Consider the following 14,491-nt stretch of genomic DNA (forward strand, 5'->3'; position numbering starts at 1 on the left):
AACATATCCCATGAGTTTCATGACCTTGATATGTCTCTCTAGCTGCTCAGGTTAAGTGCTGATTTATGATCATGCTCTACCTGTATGCGGTTGTTGCTGCGATCAGCCACCACCACGTATCCCTCTTTGTCCACGCTGATGCCCCAGGGACGACACAACTGACCATCTCCTTCTCCTTCACACCCAAAGGACGCCACCTGGGAGCCAAGGGAGCCATAGCTCCGCCCTGACTTGACGAGCACCTTGAAGGGGCTGCCCTGAATGTGTTGGTTACACACCAGCACTGACACAAGGTGCTCCCCCTCACACTTGGGCAGGTAGCTGACGGAGTAAGAGCCATTCTGGTGGTCTGTCACCTCTGCTGCAGACAGGTTCCCATCTGTGACTGACATTACGATGGCAGACACTGTGTCCCCACCGGACAGGCGTGGCTCACCGTCATGGTCATAGCCAATCACAGTGAAGGAGGCGGGCTTTCCACGGAGTGCAGTTTTTAGACCCTCTCCATGAGCTTTGGTGACCGGGGCAAACGCTCCACTGCTGATGAGGCCCATCGACTGGATGGCTATGTACAGAGCCTGTGGAGTAAATGATGGGTATCAAAATTATTTAAGGATAGCAGCATAATTGTCGTAATGTTTGACTGACTCTCATCATGTGTTATGATACAGGATCAACAGAGTCCCAGTGCTTACCTGGTCTGGAGGAGTAAACATGAAGCGGTCATCCTCTTGTGGCTGCAGCAGGCCCCTCAAAGCTTTCAGCTCATGGATCTGGGTGAGCATTCGCTCCCTGGCCAGCAGCACGTCAAGATGGCGGCCCTCATCCAACACCTGACTCACAGCAGCGATGGTGCTGTCCAGCTTGGTCAGGCTCTGGTGCAGTTTCTCCACCTGCAAGTACAGAGACTTGGCCTTCACCTGACGGATCTTTTCCACCTGTGAGGAGACAGAAGAGAAATGTTAGATAACATTATGTTAACCTACAGTTAAAGAAATTCAGAGACAATCCAAGAAAAGTATGGTATGCGTTACTCGTCAGTTACCGTAAAACATAATAATTACCTGCCTAATAATGAACAAACTACAAAAACTGAGCTTGAAGTGAGGTCTAATGTATTTTATCTTTGTAGAAATTGTTTTATTAGACTATATATTTCCCTGACAAGTCCAGAAAAATGTCTAATTTCTTGATATAAAAAGCAAAAAAAATTAAAACACCTAAACTGTGAAGAGTGAAAAAATCTGGAAATGAACCTAAAAACACAACATCAGCCAGATGATAGTTTGGGGAAATATCAAAGTATCACTGATGAAAGCAGAGATTAGACCATTACTCTATTCTGTAACTGGTACAAACAGGTTTGCCCACAGGGTGGCAGCACTGTGCTGACATGAGGTGGCAGAGAGAGTTACAGGACACATGAGATATAATGTATTTTTTAAATAATTTAGAGGAAATAATGTTCTTATAAAATCTATAGTCAAAAACAAACAAAGAGGCAGTGGTGTGCAAAAGTTTTAAGATTGTTTTTTAACAGAGATGATACAAGGGTCGGCAAAACTGGAGAAAAAACAGACCTGGAGACAAATCTTGGGCTAATTTTGATATTCAGTACATGAATCGGTTAGCTTCTACAACTACCCATTTCTTTCAAGCTTTTTTCAGCTGGATAAAGTTACAGCACAGGCAGTGAGAAAAAGGCATAAAAGGTGGTGATAGAACCTGAGAAGCAAGGATCAGGCTCTTACTTCCAGTTACTGAACAAAAGGAGTAAAACACAATAGCCTGACTGCTTCTATAGTTTTGAAGGACTTCTGATAGCAGGGAAGAACACCGCAAGAAACAAAAGAGTCCAAAAGAGAGAGGTCTTTTGTTAATCCTTGGCATACGTGGCGCTACAATTTGCATCTGAGAGAGTAGAGTTACACTTTATAGTCAGTGAGGACAAAGACTGAAGTTAGGCCCTCTGATGGGCAGACGACTAGTTTAAGTTCCCCATTGAAGAAACCTCAAAGGCAGAGCTGGTATGTGTAGTGTCTTTCACACGCACACTTTCACACACACACCCTGACTGACAGAAAGCGCGGGGGACTTACTCTTATCCGACTCAACAATAACTTATAAAGTAACAACCCTACATTCATACAATAATATACTATTAACAAACTCAAAGTTTTTCAGTCATGCTTTGTGAACAACCATTAACATTCTGTAGCATTTATCTTGTAGCAATGAGTCATTCCACTTCAGTGTGGAGGCACAGGAAGTTCTGGCGAAGCGCCGCCTTAAAGGAGATTCAACTAAACTTTCAAGTTGTATGGATCTGGGCTGAGGAGAGCGGAGGTGCAGGAGTGAGCAGAGGATGTTGGGTAAATAAAGCACAACAATAAAGTGTATCCAAGAGGCATGAGGGAAGTACTTTTGTTATCTATTTTACTAAATTATAGCCAGATAACAACAGTCATGATAGTTTTAATTCTTAATTTTTAGGGATGAACGATATTGGATTTTTGCTGATATCTGATATGCTGACATATCAAAACCCCTTTTGGCCGATACTGATACCAATAATCATAAGTTTGTTTGTTTTTTTCACTGTAAAGAAAGCTAAGTCTATCCTGTACTGGAATTTATATGTTACTCTAATTGTGACGGTTTCTTATTTGTTTAAGAAACACATAAAACAAGACAAAAAACATTTGATTTTACCATAAATAAGAAATGTATTATTTTTTCAAACTCAAGACATTCAGTATTGAAATACAGAAAAATAATTTCTTTAGATCACATGAACTTTAAATGTACAATGCATTTTTAAACATAACCAAGTTGCATTTGATTATTTTAGAGCTACTGTAACAACCTGGTGACAGACACAGAGCTCTGCAGTGCAAATAAATGAAGTGCTACATTTTATTTAAGGAGCTTATTTTTCAGATGGAAAATAATAATAATCCTAACTGAATAGCACCTTATCGGCTGTGCATATAGGCAGAAATTTTCATATCTGCCGATACCGATAAACGTGTTTTTAAGCTTTTATCAGCCGATACCGATATTGTGCCGATAATATTGTGCATCCGTATTAATTTTCTTCGATAACTTTACCCAACCTGACCAAAAATTACAAACTGCAGCATTCAAGGACCAAACAATCATCTTGTACAACTCCACACCACTTCACTTCAGTTTTTTTATTATAAGGTAGATGAAGACTACTGAATGAAAAGAGCATTGCAGGAAGCTCACAGCTTGGCTCATGGAGGCTAATCATTTATATTCAGGAAACATCCACATATTGTGTGTGGGTGTGCTGTGGTTGCCTGTAATGACTTTATCAGGTCGGGGATAAAGAGTGAGTCCTGTAGCAGTGTAAAGGGGATTATAGGGGGAACATGAGTAAGTGAAAACCATCTTGTGACCCTTTGACCTGCACACACACATACACACTCAAAAGCCAAAAGATCTGAGGCAGCAGGACACAGCTCAGTTTTTACGATGTCACTGAGCCCTCTCTTAGGAAAAATTGGAGAAATGAAAGTGAGGGTACCCGATGTTGGGGTTTTCTTTCTTTACTGGCTGAGACAATAAATCTGCACATGTACATAAATGAACAACTGAAAGTACAAATTTAACTATCCCACTTTAGTTGTTATTGACTTAACACAGACTCTGTGTGCTTGTACTTAAGAGGCTTGACAGGTACAATGACATGTACTGTACGTTGTACTTCCTTTTTTATGTGTTTTATTCATTAAAGGGTTCAGGATTTGGCAGCCAGGGGTTGGGGGCCTCTGGGATGAAGGTTTACTCAGTGAGAACCCTCCTCATTCTCTGGGTAACCTTAAACTTGGGAGGCCCTTACAGGGTTTTTGAAGCTCAACAAATGACTCCTTGGTTTACACAAGATTAATCAACCAACACTGAAGTGAGGTTAAGTCTCTAGAAGTACAGTATAGCTCCTCATGCAGGCTGTACAGAAGTGAGAAGTGCAGGTACAGCTAGGGATGGGTACCTTTCACATATGAAACGATACGGTACCAATGCCCGGAACCTGGCAATGGGTACCGATACTCAATGGTACCCATTTTCGGTACTTTTTTGTGCTTATTTGGTAAAAAAATATAAGTTTGTTAAATAATATATTTTTTTATTTGTCAATTAGACATATTTATACTTTAATATATAACCTTTTAATGCTGTGCTCATGTCCAACATGGAAAATCACCTACTCTTCCACTCCCTCATACTCACAAAGATACATTTAGGTACCTAAATATGGTACCTTTTGATTTTTCGTGAATTGATACCCGGTACTTTTGACAGATTTGGGTCGGTACCTCTAAAAGTACCTAATTCAGTACCCGTCCCTAGGTACAGCTGTGAGTGTGTGGGTGTAGCTGTGAGTAAGCATGAGGATGTAAGGTCTTATTGGATGGTTTGTTGCTTACCTTCCACAGTAGCTCACACTCTCTTTCCTCCAGTGCTTTCTTGTGTCGGAGGACAAGGGCCTTCACTTCTGTCTGCACCACCTTCGCTTTGATCTCCACCTGTTCTGCCATGGCCTGGACCTTCTCCATGCTTAGCTGAGGAAACAACAAATTTTAAAATTAAAAGGACTTTTTTTTATTGAAATGCTCTAAGATTAAGTTACAGATACATGAAGAGATGAAACAACAAACAACCAGAAAATGATAAATCATCCTCCCTGAATCCATAGAGTGACTGACACAGGACCAGGTGGATTGTCAAACAGCTGAATGCATCACAATGCCTGGTCTGTTTTATGACTCAGATGGGATTCTATGGTCCCCTGAAACAGGATGCAGAGGATGAGGAAACGTAAAAAGAAAGGACACTGTGTGTGTGCCATCTTCCTGGCATATGAATGCTACAACACCTGCTCTCCCTTTTTCACATTGGGTGGCTGCTTTGGAGAGGAAAAGGAAAAACAGGTCAGGAATAGGAAGCCATTTACACGGCACAACGTGATGCATATCCTGTAAGCCTGAACATCCACTAACTGTCAACATTCAAAGGCACAGCAAAGTTTTCGACTGATTTTGACAATGTATCACTCTCACATTGACACCACTGCTCCAACTCCGTTGGTTAAGTTTGTCAGTGAGAGGTAAGTTAGCAAGAGGAGTAATATTTTGTTCCTCAAGCTGATACCCGAGCAGGAATACTGCTCTTTGGGGACACACGTTTGTGCTATTTTGACATTGTTGTGGGCATACTACAAAAGAAGAACACTATCAGGAGGATCTGGTTTACATTCATTTGCTTCCACAGAAAATCACATTTTGGTAAGAGCAAAATCTTTGTGTGAATGATGGTTCTAATGGGAAATGCATTATTCATCCTACAAAAAAACTTCTAATCTCATCCAAAAGGTTTCACCAAAATCGATGCTACTAACAAGTCAGATTGTGTTTCCTGTGATATCATTTAACACTTAAAAGTATCACAAGTTTCATTATTCATTTGCTTCTTTTTTTTGAGTAAAATTCTTTAAATTGTCTTTTACAGGGTATATGCTAAAATCCTGAGGTTGATTTCAATACCTTTTTAAGACTTTTTCAAAAACCTTTAAAAAAGTTTCAAGACTTTATCCCAACTTTCAGTTGTTGTTGGCATCCACTTTTAACAGTTGTACTTTACATTTTTACAGAAGTGATGTAAGCTAAGGAGGAATAAAGCTTGAAAGAACAAATGAAACCAAAGGCAGGTTTATAAACACTCCCACAACAAGAAACAGCAGTTATTTGAGGCCAACTTGCTGAAGAAAATGAGAAATTATTTAATCATTTTTAAAATTTAGGACATGTGCCGGAGATTGTGTGATTTGCTTTAATGTTGTATTTAATTTCTCTTTAAGAAACTAGATATGACGTTAATTTATAGCTGGTGTTTATACTACTGACAATCCTTATTGTTGTATTTTATTGTAACTAGAGTCTCTGTGTTTTTTTTGTTTTATTCTTTTTTATTTTTGTATTTTTCTACTGACTCCATCGATTTCTGCCGTTAGCACAACAATTTTACAGTTTGGGATCAATAAAGTAACTCTATTCTTTTCTATTCTATTCTATTTTAGAACTTTATTGGCTGAATGTTTAACGTCCCAATCAGGGGACAGTTGCAAGGAGGAAAATAAATATTCATGGATATTTTTTGGGGTCAAAGCTTGAATACCTATGAAACTTAATACCTCATAAAACCACAATTAGGACTTTTTAATACTTTTTAAGGGCCTTAATTTTCCCAAAATTGATTTATCAACTTTCAATTCTTTTTAAGACCCCGCGGACACCGTTTTATTCTCATTTTGATTTCTTGATATTGGATTAACGCCAACTCATTTGAGTTAAACTGAATAGTTAGCTTTTTTTATTGCGTGAATCACCTAAACTAATACATTGTAAAGTTGTACTCCTCTAGAAAAGCCATCTTGTCCTTAGAAATGTTTAAAACACCATAAAACGGTTTCTTCTTCTACTGTACATAACCAGTTACACACCAAAGGAGGATAAAATGAGCACACTTACTGTCATAGTCACCTTTACCAGCTGTTACCAACTAACAAATTTGACTCATAAATGGATCCCTGTTTTACATCTCAACATTTGGACTGTCACCCACTTTCCTGTTTCTTTATCTGGTCCTTCCTCTGGCGTTTTCTGGGGGGGTCACAAGTGGACCAGACCTCACAGGCACGAAGGGGAGGTGGGATAAAGCTTCCTTTGTGATATCGACCAGAGAGAGCAGAGGTCACCTAAACCTCTACAGGTCGTGATCTGCAACCCCTGTCTTAAGACACATACTGCCCACCCCCACTGGACCCCTGCAAGAACAAAGCCTGGCAGCAGGGCCCTTTTCTCTGTTGACTGGCCATTTGAGATGGGCAACTAAAGAGTCAGCTCAATCAGGCCCCCAGAGAGGGAACGGCAGGCTGGAAGAAATCAGGAAAGACCCTCATCAATAGTGAGGAGGGAGACAGGAGGAGCTACCTAGGCTCCTCCTTCCAGTTGTCTCTGTGTGCCTCTATAATTTCAAAATCTACGTATCTTATCTCCTTTTACGGGCTTTCTACTCTTTCAATATTTCCTGTTTGTTCGTTCCTCCTTTCCAGCCATGCTGCAGGAGAGAGGGCACATTTCTTTTCTTTATCAAGCTTTCTAACCAGGAATATTTTTTTAACCTTTCCCATTCCAATCAACGATTTACTTAAATCCATTCTTGCTTTTGACATCTTTTCCTGAAAATTCCTCAAAGAGCACAACCAGGGACACAAAGAGGGTCAAAACTGATCAATCACAGCACAGAGTTACAGAGCACCAACCAACCAGGAGGTCACAAGTCCAGGGTCAGAGGGCAGGGGTGATAATGGGTGTGGAGTGGGCGGAAATTTCCTACCTCAGGGGACAGGGGTGTGTGTGTGTGTGTGTGTGTGTGTGTGTGTGTGTGTGTGTGTGTGTGTGTGTGTGTGTGTGTGTGTGTGTGTGTGTGTGTGTGTGTGTGTGTTTATATGTTATCTGGCGTCAGCATTTGCTCCCATGGTGACCTGGGACCAAATGGACAAACACATACCAACCACAATGTCTTGCCAGATGGAAGCCGTTGTTTCTTTGACTCAGCACTCTGGCTGAGAGCATGTGAATGACGTGGCTCCAGGTTTGAGTATAAATTCTGTTTTGTGAAGCCATGCCATGTTGGGATTTTGTGGAATTTGAAAACATCTGGGTTAACATGAGAATCGCTCTTTTTAGATCCGAAGTGTGGACCTGGAGATGGCGAATGCCAACAAGTCACATCACTTTCATGGAATTGCTGAGAGTGTCTTTACAAAGGTCACAACTCTACATCAACTATCCCAGTGTGATAGGCTAAATTATACCTCCAGTGCAGATTATACTCAGGGTCAAAACAGCCCAGGTTAGATTAAACCCTGGGCATATTTTGGCCTGGGCCACTTTATACTCCCCAGGCCAGATTATACCCCCCATTATATCAGCAGTGGTGAGTGATTTACACAATAAAAAGTGGTTTTCATTTTATTGGGAGCATAAAACATAAAAATGTACAAAAATAAAAAATCATTGATGGCAAAATGATACACTAGCCACGTTTACATGGACCCAAATATTCTGCTTGCATTCGGTTTGTTTGCTCAAACAGAAAGAATTTAACTTTTGTATACACCTCATTCTGAAAGAAAAGTGCCAATCTGAATGGACATTTAATCAGTTTCACAGGGGTGGAATAATCCTTTCCCCAAACCGATTGAGGTATCATGTATCCACTCAAATGGAAATTTGTCAGGGTACGTTCTTTCAGCACATGCTCAGATATGACGTAAGACGCAACCAGAGACGTTCCTCAACTTTAAAAATGGCGGTGAGCCGTCAGCACTGGACTGCTGCAGAAAGTTTGTTTTTGATCCAAACTTAACATAATTTCAAGACTGGACAGACGACAAACTTGCTATATGGAGTATTGCAACACCGTGATAAAAAAACTGTCGTCCTCCAGCTTTGATAAATCACGTGATGTTTACGTTTTTCTGCACATGCCCCATTGACTATTCTGTTTGATTATAGTGGCGCATGTAGACCAGAGATTGAACTATTCCTTTCCATGTATAATATTGTTTTTGGAAAAGTCATTCAGAAAGATTCCATACGGAAAGACGAAAAACTCCTCATGTAACCGTGGCTACTGGTGACAGCTGGGGTGTCAGTCCTTAGCATAACCAATGATTTTTTTTTTTTCATTTCAGGATTTAAATCCATCTAAGAATCCCTTTTAAATGGGTTACCATCTGAGATAACTGCATATAACAGACTGTAATGTGCTTAGAGTCTTGGATGTGTTTTTTTTATATTTGTTTAATATTTGTCGTCTTTCATCAGATGCACAACAACAACATGGTACTGGCATTGTACATCAGCCATCAGCTCTCTGAGCATCAGAGAACAACATGGTTTTTGAAAACGCAAGATGCATGCTAAAGATTTCAAAGGTGCCCTGACTCTTAAACACCATCATGAGAAATATTTCAGTGTTGAGTGAGATATAATGGCCATCATTTTAACTGACTTTCATGAAATTTGGTGCTGGGGACTGTACCTCCAGGATTTGTTAAACCTTGTGTTCACTAAACTGTCAATCCAAACCCTTCATAAGCTTGGCTTTTTAACATTTCTATAGAAAAAGCAAATTATAGCATTAGCTTTATACTCAGCAGCAATTTTGCTAGAATGATAGCTAGCTTACGTCTTTCATTAAATACTGAATTTTGTTTCTTTCCTTTTTAAAATATGTTTTTCCATTTATAAATTATTGTCAGTTGACTTTTCAATAAGTATCACAACAATCTGTTTTCAATTCTGTCCTTCCAAATCAGTTAAAGGAAAAACAATGTGTAAGTTAGTTTAGAAAATCCCTGAACAGATTTCTTTTCTTTTTTTCTCTTGTTTCAAAAGCGTCTATAAAACCTTTCATCTTATCCTCATGTTTCAAGGTATGAGCTGAGCTCAAAGGGGGAAGCTACAAATCTACGATTACGTAAATGAAAAGAGGCAGTATGTGTGGGTTTGAGAGGAGGGGAGAGTGGGAGGAGGTGGGGAGAGTGGGAGTGACCGAGTAGGGGGAGGGCAAAGTGTTTCATATTGTTAAAAGAGGAGGGGAGTTCAGCTTTCTCTGGAATCCTTTAAATATCTGATCCACCCTCCCCCAGCCTCTTCTCCACTCCTCCCCTTTGACCTTCAGCCCTGCCCCCCAACCAGAGCTCACCCCATGTGACCCAGCCTCTTTCAGGGCCAGCTGGACACCTCTAACCTCAGGCTTCCCAGCAGGCCAGGATTGGTCAGTCTCGAACATATTCAAGCTGATCAACTTTAACAGTCAGATGCTGTGTGCTGAGGGATGACAGGGTGACACAGCTGCTCTCCTCAGCTTCTCCTCTGTCCCTTGTGGAGATGGATGAGTGTGGATTTATGTGGATTGACCTTCATACGGTGTCAGACCTTAGGGGATTGTGCAGGAGATTTCTACGTCTTGTTTGCTAGTAAAATCACTTTGACCCATATGTGTACCAGGAAGTGATAAAGGTCTTCTTTCTTCGTTACCAGAACATCTGTCCAACAGCTCACGTTAACACAACTAAAGGTAGACCTCCTTTTTGTTGAAACCAGTGTCCAACAAAACAAATACCTTTGGTGTAGGTTTGAGAGTATTTGTTAGTGTCTCACCTGCACTGCCTGTCGCCCCTGCTGTGCATCTGCCAGCAGCTGGATGGTGATGGCCCTGCAGTCCTGGACAGCGTCCTGCAGATAAACAAAGGTGTGGCCCATGTGGCGGCCGACGCTGCATTCCCTGCATATGGGCACAGTGCAGGTTTCACAGAAGAAGAGGAAAACCTGAGGAAAAAAGAGGTGGGGAGATCAGTTTTGTGCTCAAAGAAGTGAAAACTTCATCTGCTGCTGTGTGAGAAATGAGCACGGAGGATGGATTTCAATGAATCCATACTAACAAATCAAGAAGTCGACCAAGTCTTTAATTTAAACCCAAAGTCCCATGAGTTTCATGTGTTGCTATCTGATTGTTTGGTGAAAAATCAACAGCAGATATAGATGGAGAAATTTTTCGTAAAGGTCAAATAACAGATTTCTTTCTTTAATGACCTGTGGCGAGGTGATTTGTTTTACCTTAGCAAGTCACCGAAGACTCTCATCAAATGAGACTAACGAGGTGAATGTGTTAATCACACAGCTGAGTGTCAGTCTCTCCTCTCTCTCTCACACACACACACACACACACACACACACACACACACACACACACACACACACACACACACACACACACACACACACACACACACACACACACACACACACACACACACACACACACACACACACACACACACACACACACACACAAATCTAATTAATGGGAAAAGACCATGAATGACAAACAAGTCATTCATATGCATGTGCTACAAGGCAGGCCAGAAATGGGCTCGTCACCCCTGAGAGCCTCTCTCCTACAAAAGACAGAGTCCAGAAGGACCATAAGACCTAATCAATACTCATTCTGACCGTTCAACTACAGATACAGGCTCCTCATTGGGCTTTTACCTTTCTGAAACATTTGTGTTAGTCATTAGCTATGCTGTTAAGAATCAGGGGTATCGTATCTGTTGATGTTTCTGCTGAGAGTTCTTAATCCTACCTGTAAAACATGAAATCACCAATCACCAATAAAAGGTAAACACTTCACTACTTTTTCCATATTCTTGTCACTTTCATTCTCAGAGTGAATGTCAGATATGATGCTGTATGAGGTAAAGTGGAATGTGCTGTTGGTAAACAAAGAAGGAAAAGTGTCATTTAACTATTGTGGCTGAGACCCCAGCTTTGCTCCAAAGCCCTAGTTTGAATACCGGTTATTTTTAATTGACGGCTAATTAAATATGCACTGACCATCATATCCCAAAGAGACACCAGATCAATGGCCTCCAATAGCAGGAGACCTGAGTGGATAGGGAGGGGCCTGCAATCAATCTATCAATAATGACTGCTCCCCAGGGGGGCAGCATAATCTAATGAGACCCAGCACACCTCCCCTTTCTCTGACTTCCTCCTCCTTTCTAACCCTCACTAAGCTTCTTTTAGGGTCTTTCTTTTGGACTCTCTCCTGCTGAGCCCTCTTCTTTCTTTTTTTTGTACCACACTCACTGCACCCTCTGTCACTCACTGTCCTCCTCTTCCCCCCCTCAGCTTGTCCAGTCCTCACCCCCACTTACATCTGCTGAATTCCAAGGGGACAGGACAGCACAAAGGATTGGAATGCAGCCGAGCAGGGCTGCAGGAGGAAGGTGGAGATGGAGGATGATGGACACAGAGCTGGGGCAGTTGGGGGTGAGGGACAGGCAGATTGATGGAGACTGACCCAGTGAAGTTACAGGATTCAGATCAGCAGCGCTCAGATCATCACTCTGAGCTGCTCCAATATTGACCATAACATGACAAAGACTTGAATGAACTGCAAATATTTACAACGATGAGGAAGAGGATCCTTACATGAAAGCACTGAGTTGCTTTGAGGACACTTTTAGGATTAGCACCTTTTGATGGAGACAGGATGCAGACACAGTCCTACATTACAAATATTTAAGCTCAACACGACTGTCTCACAGAGAGGATGTCATGATGAACAGAGTGTGAAGTCTCTGAGAGCTGATGTTGCCTTCAATGCCGTTGTTATAAAGACAGGCTTCATTTGTGCCTTGCTAATTTAGAAATGCCATCTTGCCTTCATAAAATATGGCAGCTGAAGGGAGATGAAACATGGGGGGTAGAAGTAGAAGGTTTAAGACTTAAGGTGTGGGACAACAAATTAGGGCTGAACAATTAATCAAATTTAAACCGACATCGCAATGTAACAGAGTGCAATTTTCAAATCACCAAGTCTGCAATTTATAAATTTTATAATTTTTTTAGTAAATAATGTAAAAGATACCCCCCCAAAAAATAAATAAATAAATAAATAAATAAATACAATAAAATAAAATAAAAACAAATAAAATAAATTAAATAAATAAATAAAATTGCACGCTAAATCGCGATCGCAATATTGGTCCAAAAAAATTGCAATTAAATTATTTTCCAAAATCGTTCAGCCCTACAACATATCACTGTTCCAATATTTTTCCATCCTGGCCTGTAAGCTATGTTAAATAATACTGCAACTCAAACAGATTTTCCTGCCACTTTGTGTGACTGTGTCACAATTTTGTGACCCCACACACTGACATAAATGAGGAGGACAATGGCTGTAGTTAACTGCTCTGAAATTGTCCACTGCAAAGGAAAACGAAAGAGAATAGGATGTCTGATGGCAAAGGAAAAAAGCTAGAAAGTGGGAAAGCCACAAAAACAGAGGAAGAAAACTGTTCTAGCTGTTTATGCCAAGACAGGAGTGTCTGGACTCTTTTCAAAGACGACCACACCAGATGTTGTGAAAATGACCATGGGCCAGAAGTCCTTAAAACAGATTTTTTAACTGTGGGAGTAAAAAAAAAAAAAAGGAGTACTCTATGTATCAACTATTTCTCTGAGTCATTTCTGTAATGAGTCTGTCACTACATGTTGTCAAAGATATTTGTGCCATCATTACAGACTGATTACATCAAACCTCACCTGTCCCTCAGTTGTTTCTTGATACCAGATGATAAGTGAACAGTTTTCTGCAGGGTCAGTGTAAACAACATCAAACTCTGCTTTTTATCAAGGAAAAATGATCTCCATAATGGGAAGATATAGAGAATAGTGAGAGAGTAGAGAAGTTTTTCAAAATATTTTCAAGATCTTTTTTGACCTTCAAAAACATTTCTAGCACCATAAATTTCTTATCTTGCATTCTCAACTATTTTTATACACTTCAATCTTATCTTGTTTCCTCTCATGTGTTTTGTTGACCTCTGGTTGTTCATGGAACACATTTTCACATCATGACAAATACATTCTTCTAAAGACAGTTGTCAGAGTTCTTGAGTTTCAGAGCTTAAGCGCTGTACAACTATCGTGGGCACCAACCAAATGTAATTTAGTTAGATGTTACCAGATAAAAGCTGAAGGCAACTGGACACACTTGCGCTGAGTCTTTTATGTACCCACGAAAGGTTGACATTATCAATGCTTCTATAAGATTTATTTTCTAATTGTTTTACAGAGCAAATTTATTTTACTAAGAAAAAACCTGAACACATTTTTACCTCTGGGAAACCAATCAGGTGAATTCCTTGACTGGTTTTTATCATACTATGAATGTTTTGTAGCGTGTTAATAACAGCAGTATTGTAGAACTTCAGTATTACAGTTATGACACAAAGTAGCTCTGGTTTATACTCCATCTTTACTGTAGACTGACACTCCTCGCTATCAAAAAAATCTCATTTTGGGCTCTGTATTGGATTTAAACAGCATGAAGAGCTTCTCCTCGTCCTTGTTGCTGAAGCCTGGACCTCAGGCCTGTATCAGATCTTTATTTCATTTTGTCATAAATTAAATGTAACATGATAATGAGTGCTTCATACTGAAAACTAGCCGGACGTTTTAATTTTGTTTTGGTGATTAACTTCCTGTCTGATCTACTCTCTGCTAATTGATGCTGTGAAACACAGGTCTTGTGTATCAGCAGCGGAGGGCTTCAGATTATCAGAGGTAAGATTAAAAAGAAACACAAGAGACTGGAGCCAGTGGAAGCAAACACATTAACAAGAAAGGAAACCTCACAGCTCCACTGTAGCGGAGCAGACAGACACCAAACACGGATCTGGTGGAGACTCCTGTAATGTTGATCTTTTGAGCAAACTTAGCTTTCATTATCTGGAGTTGGTGAAAAGAACTTCAGCCATAATGACAAGTAGACAAACAATTAACTCATCTTCAACATCAGCCACAGTGCTCAGATCAGC

The 14,491-nt window shown here is 40.4% G+C and overlaps 1 protein-coding gene across 1 annotated transcript in view; it reads right to left on the reverse strand.

Annotated features, from left to right (window-relative positions):
* The window catches only part of trim71 (tripartite motif containing 71, E3 ubiquitin protein ligase), a 33,664-nt gene that overhangs the window by 5,950 nt on the left and 13,223 nt on the right, over nt 1-14,491 (reverse strand). Inside the window, exons 2-5 of the mRNA XM_074686539.1 lie at nt 10,260-10,427; nt 4,455-4,589; nt 696-938; nt 81-578 (exon numbers count right to left, since the gene is read on the reverse strand). Coding sequence (XP_074542640.1) covers nt 81-578; nt 696-938; nt 4,455-4,589; nt 10,260-10,427 — 1,044 coding nt within the window. The remainder of the gene's footprint in view (nt 1-80; nt 579-695; nt 939-4,454; nt 4,590-10,259; nt 10,428-14,491) is intronic.

The sequence above is a fragment of the Halichoeres trimaculatus genome, unplaced genomic scaffold (genome assembly GCF_033239565.1).
Source record: "Halichoeres trimaculatus isolate MK-OKI-2021-1 unplaced genomic scaffold, fHalTri1.1 fHalTri1_scaffold_14, whole genome shotgun sequence".
In the NCBI taxonomy this organism is placed as follows: Eukaryota; Metazoa; Chordata; class Actinopteri; order Labriformes; family Labridae; genus Halichoeres; species Halichoeres trimaculatus.